The sequence below is a fragment of the Aquarana catesbeiana genome, linkage group LG04 (assembly GCF_042186555.1).
Source record: "Aquarana catesbeiana isolate 2022-GZ linkage group LG04, ASM4218655v1, whole genome shotgun sequence".
Taxonomy (NCBI): Eukaryota; Metazoa; Chordata; class Amphibia; order Anura; family Ranidae; genus Aquarana; species Aquarana catesbeiana.
The window spans coordinates 140,375,357-140,403,304 of NC_133327.1; the positions used below are offsets into that span (position 1 = coordinate 140,375,357).

The window sequence follows — 27,948 nt, forward strand, 5'->3', positions numbered from 1 at the left end:
ATATTCCATTTGCTAGATCTATGTGTATACACGTCACATATAGAACACCTTCCTAGTTAGTATCAGTACCAAAAATTGGACAACTGTCAGGAGGAGCCTAGCTGGGGCACCATGTGATAGCTTTAGTCTTTATATAGCAAATAGAACATAGCACAAAGGTAATGCACTAGGTTGGTGCACCCTCTGTTCCTTGATTTTGCAGTATTTCCTTTGGCAGCACGAACCAAACAGCGGGTGCTGGCCGTTGATTGGTTGCCAGCACCTGACGATCGGCTCCGGTAATTACCAAAGAGTCCTGCGTATGCAAACACAGGGCTCTCTTCTGACAGCAGCAAAGTGCTGTTTTTTCGCCCTGCAAAACAGGAAGTAAAAAACAGCACATTGCTTAGTAAAAACAGCACACAGCAACACATGCTGGGCACACATTTAACCTTTTGATCATCTTCGATGTTAACCCCTTACCCGCTAGTGTCATTAGTACAGTGACAGTCCATACCTTTTAGCACTGATCACTGTATTAGTGTCACTGGTTCCCAAAAAAGTGTCAAAAGCATCAGGTAGTGTTTGTTTATTGGATGTGTTTTATAGCAGATATTAGAAAATGTTTTTTTTTTCCCTTCAAAATTTCAGTCTTTTTGTTTATACCATAAAAAAAAAAAAAAAAAAAAAATGCAGAGGTGACCAAATACCACAAAAAGAAAGCTCTATTTGTGAGGGGGGAAAAAAAAAAAAAAAGGAGGACAGTGTCGCACAACTGCACAATTGTCAGTTAAAGTAACGGAGAGCCTTATTGCAAAAAAATGGCCTGGTCATGAAGGGAGCAGTGGCAGCAAACAGTGCACCCCCAGCCACCTGCTGTTCTCCCCGCAACCAACCAACCCCCCCCTCCCTCCGGTCGGTTTGGTTATCTGCACACAATCCCCCCCCACAGTCGGTCAATTTCCAGCTCGGCACTTAACCCATCTATGGAGCGGGCCACAGCCTCCCCTTTCGTCGCCTCCCTCCTCCTCCTTGGCAAATTGGAATGATTCTCCTTTCGGCCAATCGAACGTGCTTCCTGATTTGCCTGGAGGAGAATCAGTGCGACAAAAGTGAATATTAATTTGCTATTGTCACACAACTGGGTGAGCCCACCCTTTCTTTTTTTTAAGTCTGTTACAGCCTCAGGCTCTAATCAAGTGCCTCGAAAAAAAAAAAAGAAAAACCCTGGAATCCATGCGTCTGGTACCCCGCATGTAGATTAGGGCACCAGGGGCATTGACGGGGGGGCGGGACCCGTGCGCCCTGCGTGGCGGGCTGCTACTGGAAGGGGGGTCAATTTTCTGGAGCGGAGGAGGTTAAAGGTTTGCCAAATAGAATGTGGGAAACTCCCCAAACACATGGAAGGTTCCCTAATCATGACAGCCTAAAACTGAGCTTTTTGGCAATCATAAAAAATATGATGTGTGGTGAAAACCCAACAGTCCCCATTGCCAAGAGAACATCATCTCTGCAGTGAAACATGGTGGTGGCAGCATTATTATGTAGGGATGCTTTTCATCAGCAGGGACTGGAAAACTGGTCAGGACTGAAGGAAAGATGGATGGCACTAAATACAGGACAATGCTTGAAGAAAATATTTTCCTTCTACCAGAGATTTAGACTGGGGCGAAGGTTAAACTTCTAGCAGAGCAATGGTCTTAAAGTGGAAGTCCAGTCAAAAATGAAAATGTTTCTATTGTATGTAAAATATCTTTAATATTAATTTTCTGTATAGCTGATTGATTAGACTTTCTAAGCTTGGCAAAGCCAGACAATCAGCTTCTTCCTGTTCTTCAGGGACAACCTTATTTCTGAATCTACAAGCTGCCTCTCACTTCCTGAAAACGTTGTCCTCTTCTTCACAGGCATGCCTACTGTTTATTCTAACTTCATCTTGCCCAGCCCCACCCAGATCCCTCCTCTCCTTCACAGATCTCCTCCTGTCTTCATAGCCTCGTTTTGGATAGCAGTTTCTCCTGAGAGGGGGAAGTCTGTTATGTTTGTTAGAAACTATAAGATAGATTACAATGCAACATGCTACAGATTTTCTACAGTGTAGAACCACGTGGTTGTTTCTGCATGGCACTGTGTGCTTGATGTGGCACACGCCCAGCTGAGGGAGCTACATGTGAGTAATGAGTTTAAGGCTCCATTTCCACTAGTGTGATTTGTCATGCGACTTTGAACACAAAGTCGCATCACAAGTCACAGCCCATTGATTTCAATGGCAAACGTTCCCATCTATGCGCCTTTGAAAATCAGCAACTTTGAAGATGTGCCTGCACTACTTTGATGCAACTTTTGATTCGACTTTGATCCAGAGTGTAAAGTTGGATCAAAGCTGCACTCAAAGTCGCACTCTAAATTGCACAGCTTTGGAGTTGCAATAGTGGACACATAGCCTTAGGCTAGAGTACGGCTTTGGAGTGTGACTTTGATGCAACTTTACACTCTCTGGATCAAAGTCGCATCAAAGCGTTGCAGGTACCTAGTGGAAACCTTGGTCTCCGTTTCCACTATTGCGACCCCAAAGTTGCACGAATTAGAGTGTGACTTTGATGGGAAAGTGCAGCTTTGATCCAATTTTACACTCTCTGGATCAAAGTCGCACCAAAGCATTGCAGGTACCTTTTCAAAGTTGCATAGATGGGAACGAGTTCCATTGAAATCAATGGGCTGTGACTTGTCATGCAACTTTTTGTCCAAAGTCGCATCACAAGTCGCACTAGTGGAAACAGAGCCTAAAGCCTCGTACACACGACCAGATTGTTGGCCAACTGAGCGTCTGGTTTTTGTCCAAAGGGAGTGTGCCAGGAACTTGTCTTGCATACTAACGGTACACAATTGTCGGCCAACAAACACAAACGTAGTGATGTACTACGAGGATTTTCAGCTCTTGTCCGCCACCCTTTGGGCCCCTTCTGCTAATTTGGTGAGCACTGATTCCGAGCATGCGTGTTTGTGTACGGACAATATGAAAATCAGACAACAGACCGTTGTTCGCTGAAAACGTATTAGCCTGCCATCCAAAATTTGTTGACCGAAAGTTGGACAACAATTGTCAGAAGGAGCATACGAACTGTCAGATTTTAAGACAACAGTCTGTCAACAGACAATCCCTTGCCAACAATCGAATGGTGTGTATGAGGCTTTAGTGTGGTTGCCTGTACTATGATCATAGTAGACTGTGAGCTGAGACCCCAGAGCACTTCCAGCTACACAGACAGCCCCCCCCCCCCGGTGTCAACCTCCCTTCTTCTGTGCAGAGCTATACCGTATATGTGCACTCTAGGGAGTTCATTGAGTCTTCCTGGTAGTGTGCGACTGCCTGCTCATATCTGGTACGAGCAGACAGCTTACAAAGAATGTCAGCAAGAGCCCTGCATAGCACCTGCGATCTGCTGATCTCCAGTGCAATGCTTTGCAGGATCATAGTAAAAAAAAAAAATACCTGCAAGAAGATGTGCAATTACTTTTCTTCCCCAAAGGTGCACTCATCCTTTAAAGTTGTAGGCATAAAGTGTACATTATACAAAGCCCATGATAAAAAAAAATGTATTTTAATTTCAGTTGCAAAACAAAACGGGAAAAACAGGGTTTCAGACAGGTTCATTGGTATTGTGGGAGTGTGAAGGTACTCTGAAGGCAAAATGTAGAAGCAGAAACTGCGTTGAGCGTTCTGGACAGGGTATTGGGGTGTCCATATTGAAATGCTAACGAGAGTCTGGGAATTCCAGGAGCTTGCCTCATAGTTCTTAGTCCTTAATGCTCTATGGTCTTGAATGTATGTAAAGGCCATTAAAACCATGTTATGGAATGGTTTTGTGTTTCCTTGATGCTGTTGAAACTCTATTGCCTTCAGTTTGTTAACTTTTGTATACCATAATTTCAACTAGAAAGGGTTCGCGTCCAGCAGTGCGAGATACATGCCCATTCTGCATTTATTAGGTGTATGATTCGCGATTGCTAGTCACTGTGCTTGAGGATGAGGGTTATGTGAAGGAGAGGCTGCTAAGCAATCTTTCTGATCTACAGTTGTCAGTTTAATAATTATGTGGGTTACTTTTCCCCAGAACTGACAAAACACCAGGAACTCCCAGAAGAACAAGGAACATGTAATCAACTGCATTTCTACATTGCCAGCATATGGGAGAAGTATTCCAAAGAGCCCTAAAGAGGATCAACAGGACACTATAGGTAGAATTTTAAATCCAGATGCTTTTATTTATTTGAAATTAAAGATTTTCAAAAGATAGGCATGAGGGACTTCCCACAACTAAAATCATATGTGAGTTAAGACCTCATAGGTGACTTCCTGTTGTCTTCATCCCTTTCAGGCTGGGTTCACACCATTGCGAATTGGATGCAGAAAACCGCATCCAATTCGCAATAGCAGGAGATTCTGACCAGCTTTCTATGGAGCCGATTCACATATCTCTGCAGAAGGTCTGGTGCGTTTTGCAGAAAAATGCTGTGCGTCTTTTGGTCTGTTTCAGGTGCGAATTCAGCCCAAAATTCGGACTGAAATTGGACCTGAAATGGTGAACCAGCACGCACTGGACCCTGCTGTGAGCCGCATGTGTATCATATGTGAACCGAGCCTCAATGTGCTACTGATAAGAGGATGGTTCTTGATTTGTTAGAACAGTTTGCTGTTTAACCAGGGAAATTAAAGTAGCAGGATGGTGGATACTAATTTTTTTCATATTGCTCCAGTGCTTCCAATTCCCATGTCTACACAAGCCTAATATCCTGGGACAAGTGTGCAGCCTTATGAAATAGAACTGAGTCTGGGAATCCTATGCCTCCATTTGCTTCTAAAGCCTTGTACACACGATCGGATTTTCTGCAGACAAAACCTCGGACTTTTGTCTGAAGGCATGTGCCTGGATTTTGTCTTGCATACAAACGCCAAGGAATTGTCGGCCAACAAACACGAACGTAGTGGCGTACTACGTGGTTTTTCAGCTCTTTAGAGCCACCCTTTGGGATGCTTCTGCTAATTTCGTGTTAGTAGAAGTCTGGTGTCGATTCACGCTTTTCATTTTGTGCTTTTCATTTAGCGCTTTTCAGTTCGCGCTTTTCAGTTTGTTTCTCAGCGGCCGTCCATCAACCAGACATGTTTCGAAATCAGAGGAGATAACGTGCTATTTATTATTGGCTTTGGAGTTATTGCTTTGACTCAAGTCCAGTCCAGGAACAGGAGGAGTTCTTGGACCAAAAATTGTTTGCTTTATCAATCGTGATCAATTATGTCATATGCCTTTGCTGCGGGAGCTCCAGGAGAAAAATCCAGATGTCTTTCGGAATTATCTCCGGCTGACAGACCCCTGCTTTAATCAACTCTTGGCATTGTTGACCCCCCTATATTAAGAAGCAGGACACATGCATGAGGCTTTTATTTTATTTTTTGGTTGAATGATAATGATTTGATTTGTTTTATTTTCTATATTTTTGGATGCACAGAATGCACTTTTTGGTTAAGTTCTATTGGCAGATAGCATGTCTGATTTGTTTTCTTTTTTTAATGCACAATAAAAAAATTGTGGCGAATAATATTTGGCTATGTGTTTTACTTCAAATGACAGTTTGGGAGTAGGAAGTTACACTTAAAAAAATACAATGTAAAATTGACAAGGGACACCAACATAGTTGTATCTTTGATCCTAACCACTTGCCGTCCGCGCTATAGCCGAAAGACGGCTACAGCGCGGACTTAATTTGCCTGGAGGGCATCCACGGTGCGCTCTGTGATCAGCGATCACAGATCTGAGTAAGGGGTCGATCCCGACACCCCTTACCGCGTGATCAGCTGTCAGCCAAAGACAGCTGATCAAGTGACCTAAACAGAGCCGGTAATCGGCTATTTTTTCTCCTCACACTGATAGCGTGAGGAGAAAAAAAAAAAAGCAGATCGCCGGCGGCTGCGAGAGGGACATCGGTCCCGATCATGGAGAGGCTTCTGTGCTTACTATCCTCACCTACCAGTGCCAACCAGTGCCACCCATCAGTGCCCACAGTGCCACCCATCAGTGCCCACAGTGTGTCATCACCAGTGCTGCCTATCAATATCACCTACCAGTGCCCATCAGTGACATCCATCAGTGCCAACCACCAGTACCACCCAGTGCCTTATCAGTGTCCATTAGTGTCGTCTTATCTGTGCCATCTTATCAGTGTCGCCTTATCTGTGCCCACCAGTGCAGCCTCATCAGCGAATATCAATGAAGGAGAAAAATTACCGGTTTGCAAAAGTTTATAACAAACTATTAAACATGTTTCTTTTTTTTCCAAAAACGTGTCTGTTTGTTTAGCAAAAAAAAAAAAAAAAAATCCAATTGGTGATTAAATACAACCAAAAGAAAGCTCCATTTGTTTGAAAAAAAATGATAAAAATTTAGTTTGAGTACAGTGCAGCATGACCTCGCAATTGTCATTCAAAGTGTGACAACTGGTCTGGGCAGGAGGGGTTTTAAGTGCCCAGTAAGCAAGTGGTTAAAAACTACAGGATAATGGTGTTGTGGTAGCTTGCCCAGAAAAAAAAAAAATGAATAATATTATTCTTGATATCACTAGAAAAAAAAAGTCTTTGAAAATTTGTTTGCAATAACTCCATCAATATCACTAGCAAAGCAGCTTCATTATTATCCCATTAAAGAAGAGAATGTGCACTGCATTTCGAGATTTCATAATTTGCCACGTCAGAAATGTTAATTCTCCATTACGAGTGATAGTTTAGAAGACCGACAGCTTCTGGCTCGTCCTTGCTTCCCATCATGCATGTTTGTACTTTGGACTTTTGATGGACTTGTGTACACACACTCGAAAAATCCGACCACAGACATTTGTTCGCGAAAAATTTTAAAACCTGCCATCCAACATTTGTCCGCGGAAAATTCGACAACAATTGTCCGATGGAGCGTACAGACGGTCGGATTTTCCGCCAACAGCCTGTCATCACACATTTCCCGTTCGGAAAATTCGATGGTGTGTACGCGGCTTAACTTGTTAATTCTGCACTGTTCTGTTGGAGCCTCGTAAGGAATGTTAAAAAGTTGGCTTTGTAGATATTGTCCAAGAATTTAGTAAGGAGAATTTGTAAATAATTTAATGGTGGCACTTTGATATTTTAATGTGAAGACAGATGTGTTTGAGGGTGTACTCACACTCAGGCCGGTTTAACTGAACCGTGCCAGAGTTTGATTCTCCCCTCTCCCTCGCTGGTTTGCACTCACACTGGTTTGTAAGGAAGTGTTCCCAGGAACGCTTACAAGTGTTCCTGGGCACACTCCCCTGCTAACCAGACCAGTGATCCCGGTTTCACTACACAGTTCTCCATGGAGAGAACTGGGCTCCAGCACAGATTGCACTTACACTGCAGCAAAGCGTACCAGATCCAAAGTTAACTGCGCCTGGGGCCACCTGTTCCAAGTGGTACCATGCTTATCTGGTCTCTGACGCGGTTCAGAATACTCACACTACACAAATGAACCGGTCCAAGGGGCTGAACCTTGCCCAGGACCACTTAAAAGTGCTAGTGTGAGTGCACCCTTAAAAGAAATTAAACACTACTACATCTCAAAATAGAATATCACCTATTTATTTTTAAGACGTAGGAAGGAGTCCTTTTCCTTTCCATGACACCTATAAAAAGATCTTTTCGTCTACAGGCCCATTAGGTTAGCTCTAGCTCCGCTTCAAGCAGAAGTTTTTAGATTCTCCGAACATTCCAATGGAAAGCTCACCAGGGAAAATATGAAAATGTACTGAACACAAGAAAGGAGGGTTCAACTTACAGCAAATATACATTAAGGCCACACACTGTACACTGGACGTTAGCTGTAGCTACAGAATGAGTTTTGCAGCGCGTTTGCAGTAGCGTTTTTTTAGACTAGCGATATTTAGACTCTTTGAACTATACTCACAAAAGTTTATGGCTCAAAAACGCTCATAAATGCCAAATAGCCGAATTTTTTCAGCGTTTTTAGAGTTTTTCAGAGTTAGCGTGCTTACAGCTGAAAAACGCCTCTTCAAACCCACTAGTTCTGGGGGGGTTTTCCAGTCAGAAAATGCATCTCGCCAAAAACGCTGGTAAAAGCCTATGTATGCATGGACACAAAGGATAACATACTGGGAGTTTACTGGCTGCAGAAAAAAAACATGTGAAGCCAAAAACAGCAGCTGTAATAACGTCCAGTGTGCATGAGGCCTAAATCTCAAAGTTAATAAGCTCACCGAATAGGAAGAAATCGAACAAAAAAGGTCTATATTCAGGGTATACTTTACTAGAATTAGCCACGAACTTTCCATAAACCAAAAACTCATGCGTCTTGTTTAAAAATACCTTGCTTGGTTATTGGCTGATTAACTTACAGTGTTGCAAGACTCTGTCCATTCTTGGGATCCCAAAATTTGATAGGCTGTTGACTATCTTTACTTCCAGACACCAGAAGTCCTTTGGTTGGATGCCAGTCTACACATTTCACATCAGCTCCATGCCCTGAAGGTGAGACAGTTTTTATTTATTGTAATAATTGTAGGCTAACAAGAATCAGGGGCACCCTGTGATGTTTTGGTAGGTCACTTGCTATACTTAAAAAAAAAAAAAAAAAAAAAAGTTTATATCAACTAATGATATGTAAACCTTCTGACAGGTTCAAGAGTTACTTCTGTGTGCTGAAACGGCCTTTTCCCATGCTGATATTTTAGTAAGTTTAACTGATTTGAGTAGGTTTCTCTAGTTTTTTCAAACACGATGGATGTTTGGATATGACACACAAAGAGTTAAAGGGCACTTCCAATAATTGTACAAAAGAGAATGGTGAATCACTTCTAAAGAGAATCCAGCATGGCACAGATAAAACCACAAAATGTGTAATTCCTCAAATGAATCCACCTTAGGAAGCAAGTGAATGTCTGGCTGTTAAAATGGAACTAAAGTCAGAAAAGAAAAAAACATTACAGACGGCTCTTTATGGCAGAGGATGTATGCAATCCCACACTGGCCAATCAGGATGGCCAGAGACTGGAATCTGGAAGAAGCCAGGGAGAATATACTGGCACCAAGCAAGGGACCTCACAAGCATCAGATTATTGAATAGAGGTGAAAAATCCTGACTTTAGTTCTACTTTAAGAGATGCCTTGACTCAATACAAATGTATTTGGAGTTTGTGTACAAAAAAAATTACTTCTTCACAGCAGTGAGTTTATGGACAGGGGTTTTAACCATCCCTACGCTATTCAAAAAAAAAAAAAAAAAAAAAGCTAAGACAATACAAAACAATTTTGGATATACAAATACTTTAATGTGTCACAAAAAAATATGGGGCTGCCATTGTTGACCTCCTTCTCAACAAAATTAGTTTACTTCCCATCTCTGGTTTCAGTACTTCTGTGTCACAGACAACTCATTACTGATCCTCCCACTTGCTTCAGTGAGGTAAAGTTCTGAAGCCAAAGCATCATAACGGCCAGACAACTAGCATTTTCATAGGTCAGCAATGGCCGTTATGCATTTTCATTACAGGTTGATAATGATGTGAAACCTTGCTTCCACTTAAAATGACTGACATTTACTTTGTATATTTAATTAAGCAAGCATATTTTTTGCATCCGACTGATGCAAACAATATCCTTCAATGTAATAAGCTCATCTTTAAGGGGTCTTTTTTGCTGACCTACTACTCACTGTAGCCAATCTAAACTCACTGCAAACGTGTCTGAATGGATCTAGGAAATGTACACAAGATCCCCTCCCGAAACAAATGCGTGCAAGGCAAAAGACCATGATGAATTGCTCACTGTATGGAACAGGATTTGGCAGGGTTATTTGTTCTTTGATAAAAAAATAAATAAAATAACAAAACCACCATATGCGGTGAGACTTATTTCACTGAAATTTCAGTAATCTTTTAGCAGATACAAGAGACTTGAGATGTATTTTATAAATAGGTACACAACAAATTTAGTATCTTCATTTAAATTATTTTATTTCAGAGTTTTTGCTTGTGGTAAAAACCAAAATGTTTAATATTCCTTTAATTCAAGACAACATAACAAAAGAAATACATTATTGGTAATGAATCTCATCTTTACAGTTTCTTAATACTATGCCAACAGAAGTTAAACAATTGCATACACAATTCTGAATTGTCTTTTAAGAGTGCCACCCATAATCAGGGACATTATACGTATAATAGCCATGTTATATTCAGCTCATTACAAGTTGTGATTTTGCTACCCAAAAAAACATTTTTTTTAATATAATGTCTTTATCAGTTTGTTTAGAACTGCCTTTGTTGTAAAAGTCCCTTCCTTTCTATGAAACTTGTTTTCGTGAGGTGGAAAAAAAAAAGAAAAAAAAAAAAAAAAAAAAAAGGTCTCCATATAAAACGAAATACACAGGTTTTTAGATGATGTTAATTATAGATCCCCACCTCGCTGTCAGTATATTGATGTAAGCATTACCATATTTTGCAAACTTACTCCAAATTTTCAGAATGCACCTTTATAATTGCTGCCCGAGCAGTCTCAGTATTGTAAAATGAAAAATCAATTAGTATTGTAGCATAAGTTGTTTAAAAATAAAGTAATTGTTTTATTATGTTTTATATTTAAATTAACTAACTGAAAGAGAAAACCAAGTTTTTACATCCCTTTAGGCATCCAAGATTCAGAAGTATCAAAATATTTTACCAATAATTAATCTGTTTCAATTTTAAAAGATTTGGAATCTTTTGGAATATATTTATGATGTGGCAAAATCCATTTTGGTGCTATCAATTTTCTAGTAGAGAACAATGCTCTACTAAGCCCCAATCTCAATTTCATGAACCTCTGGATATAACAAAATGTTTTTCAATAAATAAGTTGCACTAGTTTCTAAACAATGTGATTGAATGAATAAAAAATAACAAGTAACAACAAATAAAGTCCATTTAGTCCAGTGTAATGACATCAATGTGAAATGATAAACGATGCACCCAAGGAACGTGATATAGAAGAGAGAGAGGACTTCCATCACTAGACACACTGCAGCTTACCGACCACCACTCAAAGGAAAATATTGCCATACGTGCACCTGGAGGTCAGTTGTGACAAAATGCGTAGGAAGGAGCGACGTTCTGACGTCACCATGTTCGCGCAGGTCCCAGATGACGGGCTGCATTGGAGGGCCGGACGGTTTGATTTTTTTATGCTCTATTTATCTACCAGAGTGTAAGTGCAATACATTTTTTACAATAAAATTACCATAAGATTTTACACTATGGAAGCCTTTTTATTTCTTCATGGGGATCGTATGCCAATATTTTCCTTTGAGTGGTGGAAACCTATGAGGACTCTGTGGTTGAAACTGTTGCTGTGTTTAACAAAGGCCCTGGCTGGGTATTAAGCCAAAAGCACTTGTAATCTCCCGTAATAGGAAATCATAGGAAGTCGGTAAGGGGCAGTCTGTCTAGTGGTGGAAGTCATCTCTCTCTTCTATATCACATGCCTTGGGTGCGTCATTTAACATTGATGTCATTACACTAGATGGACTTTATTTGTTGTTACTTGTTACTTTTTATTCAATCACATGGTTTGGAAACTAGCGCAACTTATTTATTGAAAAACTAATGTTGTTGTGTGTATCTCACACGAAGTTGCAGCTTGGTTTCACTTATTCACTTCAATTTTGATAGCACAGTAATTATATTTTGTTTGTATATAACAAAATGTATGTATCTAAGTTACATACAATGCTTGTTTTAAAAATAAAATGAATATGTTGAACAGCACCTTTTCAATATCATACCAAATTGGGACATCTCCAGGTAAGATGAATAGTCTTCCAGAGTCTGTACACATCTAATACAATTAAGACTATCCAAAAGGCTTGCTTTATACAATGAATGGGTTTTATATACCCTTGGATGGTAAATAAAACACAGGCAACAATGTGAAGTAACACTGAAGTTTTTGGCCAAAAGACAAGAGCCCCCTTGATACTGTACTTAATCATCATCCAACAAGTCAAGGGAAATTAAAAACTTGGTTATCAATATACTAATCAGCACTATTTTTCACAGGGGGAGGAACCTTAGGCTGGTAATAGTGCAGTTAACTGTTTTTCCATGGCACTATGATGCCAATACAGCTTTTGACTTCACTTTCCATTCTTTGCCGGCTTTCCCTTCTTTTGTTTACATGTAAAACTTTCCCAAGGTTCTCAAATCTTTGTGTATATGTTGTATCCATATACTGTCCATACACAGTATATCAGCCAAACTACACAGCATATTAAGTGCTATGTAAACATGCTTGTGGTGTGAGATCATGCCTAATCTGGAATGGTGTTGGTTCCTCTTTGAAAAGTCATGTAGCTGTTATACCTAATGTTACACTGAACCTTAACAGTAATCAAAGTTTTTAAAATAGTGGCAAGCTTTATCAAAGTAAAAACGGTCATTCAAATATTTGCTTTCAGAGAGCATTCACAACCTACCTCGCAATATTCTTTCCTCATGGCATCGAAGAAAGTCCCAAATCCTAACTGTGCCGTCATCTGAACAGGTAGCAAATTTATTATCCGTAGGGGAGAAACTGTTGCATGGAAACAAGCATTATAGGAAAATGTCAGAAACAACGAAGCACTCACTGCTCCTTATAAATTGAAACAACTTCTCTGCATATTATGGGGCAGGCTTATATTTCATGGCTGCAGTTTAACTTTTAAATGTTTTAAATCCATATCCAACAGAGGAAATCTTAAGGCCTCATGCACACAGGACATTTTGCAAACTCTCCAAGCAGCGTTCCCCCCTGGCAGCAGCGTTTTGGCAGAAAAAAAAGCCTCAGGCTTGTAAAAGTATCTAAAGCTTTTAGGAGCGTTTACAGATATCAAGAGCTTGGGCATTAATTCGTTTCATTGGCCAGAATAATAATGTATTTATTGAAATGAACACTCAAGCACTAAATGTGCCTAGCAGCACATGTGCGTTTAGCAGCATCAAGCATTTGTTTTTGCCAAAACTCTGCTGCTCTTGGACAGAGGGTTTTTCCTGCCTCTAAACACTGCTAAAGCATGCAGGGGAGTTTAGAAGCAGAAAAAAAAAAAAAAAAAATGCCCGACGTCCCTAGAAGCAGCTGCAAAAATGTCCAGTGTGCATGAGGCCTAAAGAAGAATAGTAAGGCACATTCCATTTTGGACACACTGGGGTTGATTTACTAAAGGCAACAGGCCTGTTTATTTGCAAAGAAGTTTTGCCCTAGATTAGTGAATGTGATTCAAATAGACTCTGCAAAGTGATCAGCTTATTTGCCATTCATAGATCAACCGCACTGAGTCTGTTAAAAGTAACTTGTATTCCATTTTAAAAACTTTTCAAAGTAATCATCCTACTGAGAAGGCACACGATGCCTGACAATACTATCGAAAAATCTGTTCTGTACTCCTGTATAGTGTCATTTCACTTTGGTACTGGGGTCTCATTTTCCGTGGTATTCAACAGCAAACATGAAGGTATGATAGATCTTCCACCAATGGCTATGTGGTTCCAAGCTCTCCATAGTGTTAATCTTTGCAGTTGATCATCTTTGAATTAAATACTAGACTAGATTAGGGCTCAAAAATGAGCTAGTTGAAATAACCTCCTTGAAGGGTTATATTTTAAGGCTTAACCCATCCAATTTAAATTTGGGCAAGATACAGTTATCCAAGTAATTCTGCATTCTGCACATGCTTCCTGAAATTAAGTTGTTAAATACATTTCAGCCCTTCTTCCCCACCACCATTCTCTGTATTAATGAAACATCACTGATTGAAGATTCTTATCCATTAACCAAATCTAGCTGCGTCAGATGTCTGGCCCTCCACTGCACTCTGTGATTCCTTACGTTGAACCTTACATGAATACAGGACATGGGTAATGAACAACAGAGAGCAGTGGGTGACCAGGCATCGGATACACATGGTATTTCATGAATACAGAGAACAGCAGCATAGGCAGCGAGATTTTTTTTTACTTTATTTGGCATGTGTCCTGATAACAGGGTCCTTTTAAAGTAAAGTTGCCAGGCCAGATTAAAAGACTATTCCAGTCTAACATCAGGTACCGCCAGGCTTTTTTTCTCAGAGAAAAGGTGCAGGAACTCAACCATACCTGCCACACACACATGCCTGCCAAATGGCATCAAATAGTAGCTCTTCCCTCTGCATACAAGCCCTCCCTCCACTGCCCTCATCTTCTCCCCCCTCCTTAAAAGCTCCACCATCTGTCATATGTCTTACCTTTGTTGCAATATTAAGCTGAAGCACCTATCTGGCTGTAGTACCTCCCAGCATACTATACTATAATAACTTGCAAGGGATATCATGCAGTAGGAACATCAACTGGTCACCAGGGAAAAAATGGAGACCACAGAGGGTGCAGTCTACCATGCACCCTCTCCTGCCCTTGACTGCACTGAACCCTGGGCACCTGTTCTGTATTTTCCTTGTCCCTGTCTGGCACTCAGTGGGATCTGCGCGGGGATCTGACCTGTGGGAGCTACTGGGAGATAAACTATCACTTGTAAACGCAGAAGCTGGATTTCAGTGTTACCAAGTGATAGTGGTGAGCAGGTATCAGAAGACCTGAGCCAGAGGTGGTGGAACGGAGTTGCCCCTAGTTCCTGCTGAAAAAAAGCCCTGGGTAACGCAAGGTATGTAACAAAATTTCTGTTACAAAAACATTCAGGTTTCTATTGCATATATGGGACCGAACGTAAATTTACAAAACAAGTCAACATTTCAGACCCAGTGGTCTTCTTCAGATACACATTCCTATCAGAATGTCGTTCCTATATTTTGAATTATTCATTTATAAAAATTGAAAGTCCCCAAGCGCCTTGATGTCCATTATATTAGAAATGGACTTTCCCGGGATGTAAACCATATGAATTGGATTAGGACACTTCAAGAGATACACATATATCATCTAAAACTACCTTTGTTCCCTAGAAAACACACCGTGCATGACATAGTTATACCCGGTTAAAGGGGCTTGAATTCTCTGAGGTTAGCATTAAGCCCTACTCATCAGCCACCCCCTTGCTCAATGACAGTTCAGTGACTGCTGAGATCACTCTTATTATTTGGGGGAAGGAGTGCACACAGGATAGTTCGAGGTATGAAAAAAAAAAAAAATGGGAAAAGGAACTGTGTGGTGTTTGCTTTGAGACTTGTAGACCTTTTTTTTAAATTTTAAAACGACTAGTTTACACTAGGCTAAAAGGAAAAAGATTTTTTTAACATACAGCTTGTAGAATGGCATTTTACCGCCGACGCACCCACAGCCCCAGTGTGAAAGTAGCCTTACTTCCAGGCACTGGAAAATGAGTGTTATCTAAAACAGCTGTTTTAAAAAGGTTTCATTAAACTTTTTGCATAATGAATTTCCTCCGTTTTGGTCCCTCTATGCATGTGCATTTTGTTACAAAAACATTCTTCATGGTTTATGCACCTTTTTCAAAGAATTTATAGCTCTACAAGGTTTTTTTTATATAAGCACAGACTTCTGTATGAGAAGGACTTACTATCTTGAGCACTGGCACTTTATTCACTAATGTTTGATATTTTTGAAAAAAAATGTTGGTGATTAATTTTTATTTAGCAACATACAGTATCTCACAAAAGTGAATACACCCCCTCACATTTTTGTAAATATTTTATTATATCTTTTCATGTGACAACACTGAAGAAATGAGACTTTGCTACAATGTAAAGTAGTGAGTGTACAGCTTGTATAACAGTGTAAATTTGCTGTCCCCTCAAAATAACTCAACACACAGCCATTAATGTCTAAACCGCTGGCAACAAAAGTGAGTAGGTGTGTTAAATTTGGTGTTATGGCTCTCACTCATACTGGTCACTGGAAGTACAACATGGCACCTCATGGCAAAGAACTCTGAGGATCTGAAAAAAAAAGAATTGTTGCTCTACATAAAGATGGCCTAGGCTATAAGAAGATTGCCAAGACCCTGAAACTGAGCTGCAGCACGGTGGCCAAAACCATACAGTGGTTTGCTAGGACAGATTCCACTCAGAACAGGCCTCGCCATGGTCCACAAAAGAAGTTGAGTGCACGTGCTCAGCGTCATATCCAGAGGTTGTCTTTAGGAAATAGACGTATGAGTGCTGCCAGCATTGCTGCAGAGGTTGAAGGGGTGGGGGGGTCAGCCTGTCAGCGTTCAGACCATACACTGCACACTGCATCAAATTGGTCTGCACGGCTGTCGTCCCAGAAGGAAGCTCCTTCTAAAGATGATGCACAAGAAAGCCTGCAGTTTGCTGAAGACAAGCAGACTAAGGACATGGATTACTGGAACCATTTCCTGTGGTCTGATGAGACCAAGATAAACGTATTTGGTTCAGATGGTGTCAAGCGTGTGTGGTGACAACCAGGTGAGGAGTACAAAGACAAGTGTGTCTTGTCTACAGTCAAGCATGGTGGTGGGAGTGTCATGATCTGGGGCTGCGCGAGAGCTGCCGGCACTGGGGAGCTACAGTTCAGTGAAGGAACCATGAATGCCAACATGTACTGTGACATACTGAAGCAGAGCATGATCCCTTCCCTTTGGAGACTGGGCCGCAGGGCAATATTCCAACATGATAACGACGCCAAACACACCTCCAAGACGACCACTGCCTTGCTAAAGAAGCTGAGGGTAAAGCTGATGGACTGGCCAAGCATGTCTCCAGACCTAAACCCTATTGAGCATCTGTAAGGGATGCTCAAATGGAAGTTGAAGGAGCACAAGGTCTCTAACATCCACCAGCTCCGTGATGTCGTCACAGAGGAGTGGAAGAGGACTCCAGTGGCAACCTGTGAAGCTCTGGTGAACTCCATGCCCAAGAGGGTTAAGGCAGTGCTGGAAAATAATGGTGGCCACACAAAATATTGACACTGTGGGCCCAATTTGGACATTTTCACTTAGGGGTGTACTCACTTTTGTTGCCAGTGGTTTAGACATTAATGGCTCTGTGTTGATTTATTTTGAGGGGACAGCATATTTACACTGTTATACAATCTGTACACTCACTACTGTACATTGTAGCAAAGTGTCATTTCTTCAGTGTTGTCACATGAAAAGATAGAATAAAATATTTACAAAAATGTGAGGGGTGCACTCACTTTTGTGAGATACTGTATATTGTTTTGGATATACACACTGAGTAGATATAGAGTTTAGAGCGCTTTATTACATTTTTATCTATCAAATCAATGTGCATACGCTAAGAGAGCACTGCTTCCCTTGATTTATTGTGTATCATTGCGTAGGTGTTAAACATTAGACTTAATCAGACATGTAGCCAGATATAAAATAACCCACTTAAAAACAGTAAGGCTAGGTTTCCACTATTGCGACCCCAAAGTCAGGCGATTTACAGTGCAACTTTGCAATGCGATTTTTGAGGCGATGTCATGCGACTGGTGAGAACAAGTTGCACAGAAGTTGGAACAAAGTAGTACAAAAATCTTTTTTGGAGTTGCTGTGACTTGAGTCGTACCAATTAGAACAGGGACCATTGAAATACATGGATTTTGACTTGTCATGTGACTTCACACGTTTCAAGTCGCACAACAACTCGCAGTAGTGGAAACAGAGCCTTATGTATACAAAATATCCTAACATTTATTTCTAAATATTGCATCAGCCTAGTTATATAATAGGCCTTTGATCGGGATAAGAAGGAGCAGAACTATAATTAGACTGTATACTACACTGCACATTACACAGAGGGATGGCTCAATATTCAATAACAAGATGGTACAGCTCTTGATCAAGCTGTACATGCTGTCTGACAGGGATGTCTAAAACTAGAAAAATACCATTCTTTGACAGTGAAGTTCACACACTCCTGTTTCAGTTGTAAACTTAGCCATTTGCCTTTACTTCCCCTTTAAATATTACCAGCGATTACGCTTTGCCAAGTTCTAATAAATTCATTACTACATGCTTTATTATTTTGCCTTTAAAAATTGTAAGTTTTTCTTGGGACTGGTTTCCCTTCCTTTTGTTTTATATATTTGAATATCGGTGTGTGATAATTTTACTATAGTGCCAGAATAACTTTTATTGTACAGCGTACAGAAAGATAATAGAATGTGGCTTATAAATCAACGAGAATACAATTTTTACTATTGTATCACTATATAACCACATATATAGAAATATTTTTCCATATAATAAAAAAAGATCAAGTTGAAGTCGTGGCCCAAATATAAACAAAAAACATACAATCCAGTTTTGCTTCATTATTTTTATAAAACACTTTTAATGTAAATGTTTTAATAACAGCCTCCTCTAATCCAATAACCACATTTAGACCTGGGAGAGGCAAGAGGGAAGGCTGTTAGGCAAATCAAGCTATATTGAATTGCAATGTTTTTTGATAGAACCTTATGAGTGTCTTGCTGCTCCTTAGATGTCCACTCAAAGAATGGGGTGGGTCCTAGTCCCCTAGTCCAGAACTTATTGCCAAATTACAATATACGTTTCAGGGAAGCCACAGGAAAACAGGAATTGGCTAATTTGATTGACAGCTGTGTTTGGCTTGTAAACTGTAAAAATTCAAAAGTATGCCTTAGGCACTACAATATGTACATCAAGTATAGCCTTCTAAAAATGCATATTGCTATAGATGAACATGTCTTGTAGCGTTATTAAAGCAGTATTAAACTAAAAAAAACAAAACATATTGCAGCTTACCAATTCTTAGATGTGATTGCTACATAAGTTTTCTTTTTTAGGCTTTCTTCGCTTTATTTTCATCTGGTGATACAGCCTGTAAGTCTGTTTTTCAACAGAACAAGCTCTACTGCAAATGTAGCAGCCAGTGTTGAGACAAACTATTTACCACTGCCAGGGGTGCTTACAATGACCAGCTTTTATGTATTCATGTATAAACTTTATCCCACAAGGAAAAAACTGTTGTTGTAACTGCACGTTTACTTTCAGTGAGAGCAGGAATTTGGCGACAGTTTGTTAGTGTGGCAAAATCTGCTAGTACATCTACCCCGCCCTGCAGACTGACAATGCTGCTGGCCCAAAGGTGCCTCTGTGCTCCGTCATCCAGATGACTAATATAGGAAATGTGTTACTGGCCAGAGTACCAGGTGAAGATCGAAGGGAAAAAAAAAAAAAAAAAGCACACAACACTACATCTAAGGACTGGTAAGCTGCAATGTATTACATTTTTGGTTTTAATACTTTTCAGTTTGGTAAAAGTCCAGAATGTGACTCATGGTTAAATAGCTGAAAATATGGTGGATGTGGTTTTATTTTTAAATGGTGACACACGCAACTCTAGATACTAGTCTTGGCAGTTGAGTGAAAAGTGAAAAAAAATAAAATAAAAACCTGTCTGACACTCCGTATGGGTTTCTATATACCATTTGCATATCTAGCTAAACCAATAGCAATCAGTATCCAAATATGACCCAACCACGCTTTAAAAGTTTGTAGCCTGACCAAATTTAGGTTTACGATTGGATTTTTTTCAGTAGAGTTGCACCGATACTAAACATTTGCACGAGTATCGGTACCCATGCAAATGCTCCGATACCTAAAACTGGTACTTTCAGGCTCAGATCTTTCAGCGGTCTTCACCCGACAACTGAAATGTGTAAAAAAAAAAAAAAAGCTGGCAATTATTGGTTGTTAACCACTTACAGACTGGAAGATTTGCCCCCTTAATGACCAGGCCATTTTTTGCACTGCGGCACTTTAACTGACAATTGTGCTGTCATGCGACGCTGTACCCAAACAAAGTTTAGGGTCTTTTTTCCCCACAAATAGAGCTTTCTTTTGGTGGTATTCGATCACCTCTGCGGTTTTTATTTTTTGCGCTATAAACAAAAAAAAGTAACAACTTTGAAAAAATTATATTTTTTGCTTTTTGCTATAATAAATATCCCAAAAACATAAAAAAATAAATAAAAATAAAATGTCTTCATTAGTTTAGGCCGATATATAATATTCTACATATTTTGGTTCCCCTGTTGACAGCTGAAATGTAACTGAAGTCCCAGCAATTGGAACTGTCAAAAAAAAAAAAAAAAGCGCAAAATACCACTGCTGACAGCTAAAGTGTAAACAAAACAGTTGCAGTAGGTATCTGTAACTGGTATCGGCTAGAGTACTTAAAAAAAAAAAAAAAATGGTATTGGTATATCCTTAATTTTCAGCTTACTTAAAACAATGGCACAAGGCCTTTTGGGATATGTTTATTACTATGCAAGTAGAGTAGCAAGATATGGCAAAACAGTAAGACAACATGCTCACTACATCATTATTCCAGGTCTAGTTATGACTTCTAACACAGAGGTAAGACCACAGAAAATGTATATTATATAAATTTTTCTTCATTTTTTTTCTTCATTGTACATTACAGAACACGGCAACATAGTCTTTTTGCTAGTCTCAGACATCTCTTGCTGCTCTGAGAGAAGCAAACCTTCTTTGTTAAATTTTATTTTCCGATTTTTTGGTTCGTGACTCTTCCATCAAGTTTTATCTGCTATAAAGCAACTGCAGCATTTATTTTTTCAGCTGTCAGGATTGGTCGATACCATGGCTAAGCTAAGAGGGAATGTACCTGGACCTTGGTGGAAAGATGTGTGCCTGCCTGTAATGTTGCTTCAGACACTGGATCTTGCATTAGGCACTTGCCTAGGCATGTAGTAGCAGCATGCAGAGTCAGCTGCAGAGTGCTGTGCATATGCAGGGCAATGGCACTACCTGCTGGTGTGACCCACGCCCTGAAGATACCTTGGAGGGCAAATATTAGGATGGGTCTTGCCTCTAGAATTCCCTATCTGCCCAGTGGGGTAGCTTTCACCCTGAAAATAATGGTATCCAGGTCCCTTAGGGGTTAATATAGAGGCAATGGCTACAACCCCCTCTGCCCAGGACCACAAGAACCTCCTTCCTATTCAGCTGTATGCCATTTTCCCTCTCCACGCACCCCAGCCAGCAGCTCTTCCGATTCCTGCCCTCCAAACAGGACACAGCACAATTCTTGGATGCACTTGGACCCATCTGCCTACAGTGGCTGGTCACAAAAGGCACACCCTCCTTCTCTGAAGTAGTGTTCTGAGAGTAGCCCTCATGGGAAAACTCCTCACCATGCATGGTGACTCATAGGCACAAAAGGTAACAGATCTGTAGGTCCAGCCAGTACGCACTCAGCTCACAGGCCATGGGAAACCAGGGTCATTCCCCACTGGGTTCCACTACTAACAGCTATGACCTCTGTCTCCTATCAGAATAACTGTCGTCCTTAGAAGCCTTCCTAGCTCCCTCAGGCACACCACCTCCTGTGTATACATTAGAGCTGCACGATTCTGGCCAAAATGAGAATCACAATTTTTTTGCTTAGAATAAAAAGATCACGATTCTGTCTAGGGTCTCTACTAAAATATATTAAATATGTTCTAAGTAATTTTCTAGCAAAAAAAAATATTTTAACTTGAAACCAGCAAATTTCAGAAAAAGGTTTAGTGTTTAAGCGGTTAAACCTAAGGCCCCTTTCACACTGGGGCGGTTTGCAGGCGTTATTGCGCTACAAATACCGCCTGTAAACCGCCCCAAAACAACCTCCGCTGTTTGTTCAGTGTGAAAGCCCGAGAGCTTTCACACTGAAGCGGTGCGCTGGCAGGAGAAGAAAAAAATCTCCTGTCAGCCGCATCTTTGGAGCGGTGAAGGAGCGGTGTATTCACCGCTCCTGCCCATTGAAATCAATGGGACAGCGCGGCTATACCGCGGCTATAGCCGCGCTATACGAGTGGTTTTAACCCTTTCTGGACGCCAGCAGGGGGTTAAAACCGCACCGATAGCGACCGAATACCGCGGTAAAACAGCGCTAAAAATAGCGCTGTTTTACCGCCGACGCCCCCTACTGCCCCAGTGTGAAAGGGGCCTAATTTATTTACACACAATGTCTATTCCATTGACAAATTGTTACAATGTTTAGACTTAGTTCAACTGATAAAGAATGTTCTCATTCTTGGCAGACTGCCCCGTTTTTTTCTTCCTTTTTTTGATGGCTGTGGCTTCAGAAGAGCAGAGAGAATTCTTTGCATAGCAAGAATCGTGAAACACTTATCAAGATCGCAACGGAGAAAAAAAATTGCGATAACGATTCTTGACGATTAATCGTGCAGCTCTAGTATATATAGAGGAATCCTCAGCTACAATGTCTGCATTCATGATTGGGTCACGGTAAAAGGGATAAGACAATAGTAGCTGCTAAACAGCTCCCCCCTCCTCTTTCCCAGAGTCAATCTCTGATTTTGCTACAACTGCATTGGTTCTCCCAGAGGAAGGGGAGGAGGATGGTATCTTATCTGAATCTCAGGGTTGAGTCATGGAGGAGGCTCAATCCATTAAAAAGTCTCCTAAGTTACAATCATTTCAATTCTTATGGACACAGCATACATATGCCCTGCCTTTAAAGGAGCCTGTGTTGGCCATGAAAAAGGTTACCTGTCCAAACCTGTAGAATCACTTTTACAGTCTGTTGGCCTAAGCTGGGAAAACATTCTTCATCCCTCCAAAAAAGTGGGTAATCCCATTAGTCTTGGCAAAACCCCAACTGTCCCTCTGTTGGGGTTGTCCTGGTCTTCTAGAGCAGTGGTCATCAACCTTGTCCTCAGGGCCCACTAACAGGCTAGGTTTGCAAGATAACTGAAATACATCACAGGCGATATCATTTGCTGCTCAGTGATTGCAGTATTCTAGTCTGCATCTCCCCAAGGTAATACATAAAACCTGGCCTGTTAGTGGGCCCTGAGGGCAGGGTTGATGACCACTGTTCTAGAGCATGCAGACAAAAAGTTAGAAGCCCTACTAAAAAAGGCCTTGTTCTCCCTCCTCAGATTTGATTATGCAACTTGCTGTTGCAGACAGGTCTTTGTCAGACCTTTGCGGTCTGCTTCAAACATTGTTAGGGATCCCAAATCCATTTTAACAGATCCACTTGACTTACTCTTAGGATGCCCTTTGACGGGTTACATCTCTTTGGCGATTCCTTAAAAACTCAAAACAAGAAGGAAGGAGGAAAGAGTACCCTTTTACCTCTGAAAAATATGACCAAATACCTTCCAGGTAAGTCTTTGGCATATAAGACCAAGAAGAGCAAATTTCTTCTTTCTCAATTCTCAGGGTTCAAGTTCAAGTCAGGACTCAGCCCTGCCATAGGATCTGGACCTCTAAGCCCTCCAGCTCTGGAAACAGATCTTCCTTTCCCGTTAGATGGTGCCCCTGCTTGTCTGAGTAGGACGATGCCCGTCAGCCTTTGCAGCCCTGAAAATTCCAGACACATAGGACAAGAACATCATTGTCCAGGGGCAACAAACTAGAGTTGTAGTCTCTACCTTCACCTTGCTTCGTCCTGTCACATTTTCCAGTCTCCCAGAAAAAGGTAGATTGACTTTTTACATGGTTCTCCAGCAGCTTATCTCTCAAGGGGACTTAGTTCCCATTCCAGGGGTGGAAAGGTTGCAGGGTTTCTACTAATCACTGCTCCAACGGCAAATGGAGGCAAACCATTTTGGATCAAAACAATTCTCAACAGCTTCCTCTGCAAGCAAGACTTACTGCAAACTGAAAGTTCAATTGTTGCTTCCCTTCAACCAGGAGATCTTCTGGCCTCTATTACCATCAAGGATGCCTACTTAAACATCTCTATTTACCCTCCACAGGTTCTTGTCACCCACTCCTGACAAAAGTTTTATTACATTTAAAGCTGTGGGTATAAAACATTATGAATTGAAGACAGAACAAAGGGAAGGGCAACCAACACTATGGTCTTCTTCAGTGTGTCATCACTGCCCTAGCTCTGTTCACTCTTAGGGCATTCTCTTTATGGGTTACCTGGATGAGCTCCTCATAAAGGAACATACAGTAAGGATTCTGTTGCCAGAGTCCAATGATCAGTGACAACCATGCAGAGATTCAGTTGGACTTCAGATCTCCAGAAATCAGAGCTAGATGCTGGATTGCTACAGCTCTGTCCAAGGTCTTCCTCCCTACAGACAAGTTCCTGACCATGCACCCAGTGATCCATTTTCCACCCAACTTTCTGCTTTTGCATGAAGGATCTGGGGCTAATGGTGGCCTCTTTTAAGGCAGTGCTGTATCCCCAATTTAACTCCTGCCTTTGCTTCTTAACATTCTGGCAGCATGGGACAAACATACCAAAGTGCATGAATTTCCCCAAGCGTTTTACTAGCAAAACCAGGCTTGCCCCAAAATGGTCAATCTGCAACTGGGAGCTGGAATCAGGAAAATAATCCTTTACCCTGATGATCTGAAAGGTGCTCACGATGGATACCAGTCTGTCCAACAGGGGAGGGGAATACCCTCTCGGTACAGGGGACTTTGCTGCCAAAGGAAGTTTGGCTTTTCAAACAATACCTTAGGGCTCTTGGCAAACAGGTTGTCCCTTCCTCCTCGAGCCTCTTGACTGCAGGGTCACTTGATCAGGATTAAGTTGGACAATGCCAGAGCGGTGGCCTACTGCACCTATCAGGGCGGCATTCAGTAGTCATGCATGTAAAAGGCAAGCAGACCTCATTCTAGCTTGAGCAGAACTAGGGCTATGTGGCCCTGTCCATGCATGAAAAATAGGTACACTCCAGTTGAAAGTGTCTGGTTCGAAGCGAATGGCCTTTTCACCCAAAGGTGCTTAAAGACCCCTATTGCAGGTAGGGGACACTATAAGTGGATCTTCTGGCATCTAGGTTAAAAAACAAGCTGGACAGGTTTGTCACCAGGACCAAGAACCCTTAGGATCACTTCAATTCAATCTATGCCTTTCTCCTACTAAATCTTCTCCCTCGTCAGCTTTGCATAATCAAGTGTGTTCCTTTGATCCTCATTGTATGAAGGGGCACAGGAGGTTGTGGTACTCTGTCCTGAGGGACAGGGGCCCATCAGCCTCAGTCATCCCTACAGTTCTGAAAGATAGGAAATCAACTTCTCACAAAAGTCTATCAGTGCACCTGGAAGGCCTACTTTGAATGGTGCAGGGCTAGAAAATAAGATCCCAGGAAGTACTCTGTGGGATTATTATTGTTTCCTTCACTCTGGAGTACCATCAAGGGTCAAAACATCATTCCTTGGCACTGTGGTTTCCTCCTAACACCTTAACCCGGACACTGCGTTTCCCTCCCTATGTCTTGCTTCGTAATATTCAAGGGATCTCACAGCTACGGTTTCCTTTATTCTACTAGGTTCTCTGTCTTTGAGGGTCCTTGTAGGGGACATCCTATCCCTCATACCACCACTGCCAGGTGGATTAGACAAGTCATCTCTTGGGCCTAGTTTAACCACTTGAAGACCAAGTCTTTTCTGGCACTCTTTGTTTCCAAGTTTAAAGCCGTATACACACGATATTTGCACATGAGTTTTTCAAAACGCAATTTTTTGGGAAAAAATACACTTTAATTATACACTTTAATTATTTTCTAAAATATGAAAGATGTCACGCAGAATAAATAGATGCCCAAAAAGCCATGCTTTAAAATTGCGCACGCCCCGTGGAATGGCAACAAGCTACGGTACCTAAAAAATCTACATAGGCGACACGTTAAAATATTTTACAGGTCACCTGTTTAGAATTACAGAGGAGCACTAGAATTATTGCTCTCGCTCAAAGCAATAGCTCATGTGTGGGGCGAACACCGTTTACATATGCGGGATGTCCCTTCCCACCGCTTCTGAAAGCATTCCAGCGGCTCATAAGCCACTTGGAATGCTTTCAAGAGAAAGGCAGCTGCTGGATAAATATAAAAAATATTCGGGTTACGGCCGATAGCTTCAGTCATAATCGCAGAAACCACTTGCCAACCGCAACATATACACATATTGCGGTTGGCAAGTAAAGTTCTTTCCTTCCATTAAAACATTCTTCTCTACCAGCTGTCAGTGCTTTATAGGCATCAGGGTTTGGTCTCCGAAATTTGCAAATATATAAGTGAAAACACTTGCACCTAGAGTAAATATATTAACTACAATGTATCCGTGCAGCAGCTGTTTCAATCAAGTGATAGTAGAAAAAAAGGTGGTGTCATAGGAAAACTAATCCTTAGACAAACAGTGAATGTGCCTGGTGCAAAAATTAGTGAACAATAGTAAACCAATATTGGACTATACATAAGTATCAAAATATATGTGAAAATGAATGTGCATTAAAGTCCATAACAGATTTAACTTCTTGTTCAAATGAAACCGTGCTTAGTGTCCCATGGAATGAAAAAACTCTTAATCGGTTAGAAGCACAATCAACAAAGTTAAAGTCCCTACTCACCGAATGAAGTTGACCCTCCTTACCTTTCAGCAAGAGCTATGACGGAACATGTCAAGCTAGGACGCAAGGTGCGTTGGATCAAGCTTTAGATGGTGTACAGCAAGCTATCGATTTTTTTGGAGAGTTCGTGAGGACTTTTAATGATTACCTTTGATTGTAGCAAGCGGTCTATTTCCATTTAACCTGCTTGAGAACTGCATTTGTTTTAAAGTTTTATCAAAGAGCCTACTGTTTTATGCTATGTGGAGCCAGTTATTTTATTTTGATCATTCTTTGGTAGTTCATTTGGAACACAGATGGTGCAGATAGCTGCTTATTGGAATTCAGGTGTGGACTCTGTGATCGTTGAGATCTGATTGCGGTCTGAATCTTGTATAGTGTGGGAGAGTGGAGGTATTCTCTGAGCCGTTTCCTGGGACCACAAGACACTAACGGGAGCAGTTTCCAGTACCTCGGGTCACTCAGACCATACAGCGCTTTTGACCGCTCTTGCTGTAAGGTAATGAGGGTCAACTTCATTCGGAGAGTAGGGACCTTCACTTTATTTATCGGTTTGGAGCACAATCAGTTTTTTCATACCATAGGATACTGAGCACGGTTTCATTTGAACAAGAAGTTTAATCCATTATGGACTTTAATGCACATTCATTTCCACATTACTTATTATGTATAATTCAATATTGGTTTACTATTGGTTTAATATTGTTCATTCATTTTTGCACCAGGCCCAAATTTGCAAGGTTCCGTGTGCTTCTTCGCTCCCAGGTTTGTTACCAGGTGGATGTTCAGGCCTCTTCTGATGCCAGTTTCAAGCAGAAGTTGTTTTTGAGCCCTCTGTTTCTGTGTTGCCAATCCCTCAGTTGCATTGCTTTTGAACATCCCAATGGTCTAAAACTATGTTCCTGCGGCCTGTAATGTACGATTTAAAAAACAGAATTGTTTACTTACCTGTAAAATCCTTTTTTGGAGTACTTTAAGATAATACACGTCCCTCCACCTCTGTTCTTACAATTCACTCTTTATTGCTTGCCACTAAAGTGAGGCTTGCTGGCAGTGGGGGGGCAGTTATAATAAAGCTGTCCTTACAACGTGGTTTGCCAGTGTCCAATCATCTGAAAGCATATGCATAACCTAATCGTCCAAGACTAAGTTCCTGTAATGTACTCTAAAGGCAATTAAAAAAATCCTATTATATGCACATGTCTGTAACCAGCATGATGCGCGCAGTCTGTTGACCAGCCTTTATATGCATTAAAACCTGTCAACTCCTGTATTAGCAGCAGAAATACAGGGACATATGCTAGCATACATTTCTTTTGCATTGTACACCATTTAGCCCTGATGCAAGTGCCTAACCACTTACTAAAAATGTCAAACATGTACATTACGGAATATTTGAAACAGCTTTGTTTTAATGGCAAACATAACCAACATTGTTCAAACTATTATAGCAAACCAACCGGTAACAGTACAGGCCACAGTTCTACATATGCATGCATTTACAAGTGTTTTAATGTACAGTATACAAAAAAAAATGTGTATGTGTCTTTTCATTAAATGGCACGCCAATGTATATGCTCAGAACAAATGA

At 41.0% G+C, this 27,948-nt stretch overlaps 1 protein-coding gene across 1 annotated transcript in view; it reads right to left on the reverse strand.

Annotated features, from left to right (window-relative positions):
* WDR33 (WD repeat domain 33) overlaps nucleotides 1–27,948 on the reverse strand; it is a 160,044-nt gene that overhangs the window by 63,133 nt on the left and 68,963 nt on the right. Inside the window, exons 7-8 of the mRNA XM_073625786.1 lie at nucleotides 12,507–12,604; nucleotides 8,395–8,521 (exon numbers count right to left, since the gene is read on the reverse strand). Of these exons, the coding sequence (XP_073481887.1) occupies nucleotides 8,395–8,521; nucleotides 12,507–12,604 (225 nt within the window). The remainder of the gene's footprint in view (nucleotides 1–8,394; nucleotides 8,522–12,506; nucleotides 12,605–27,948) is intronic.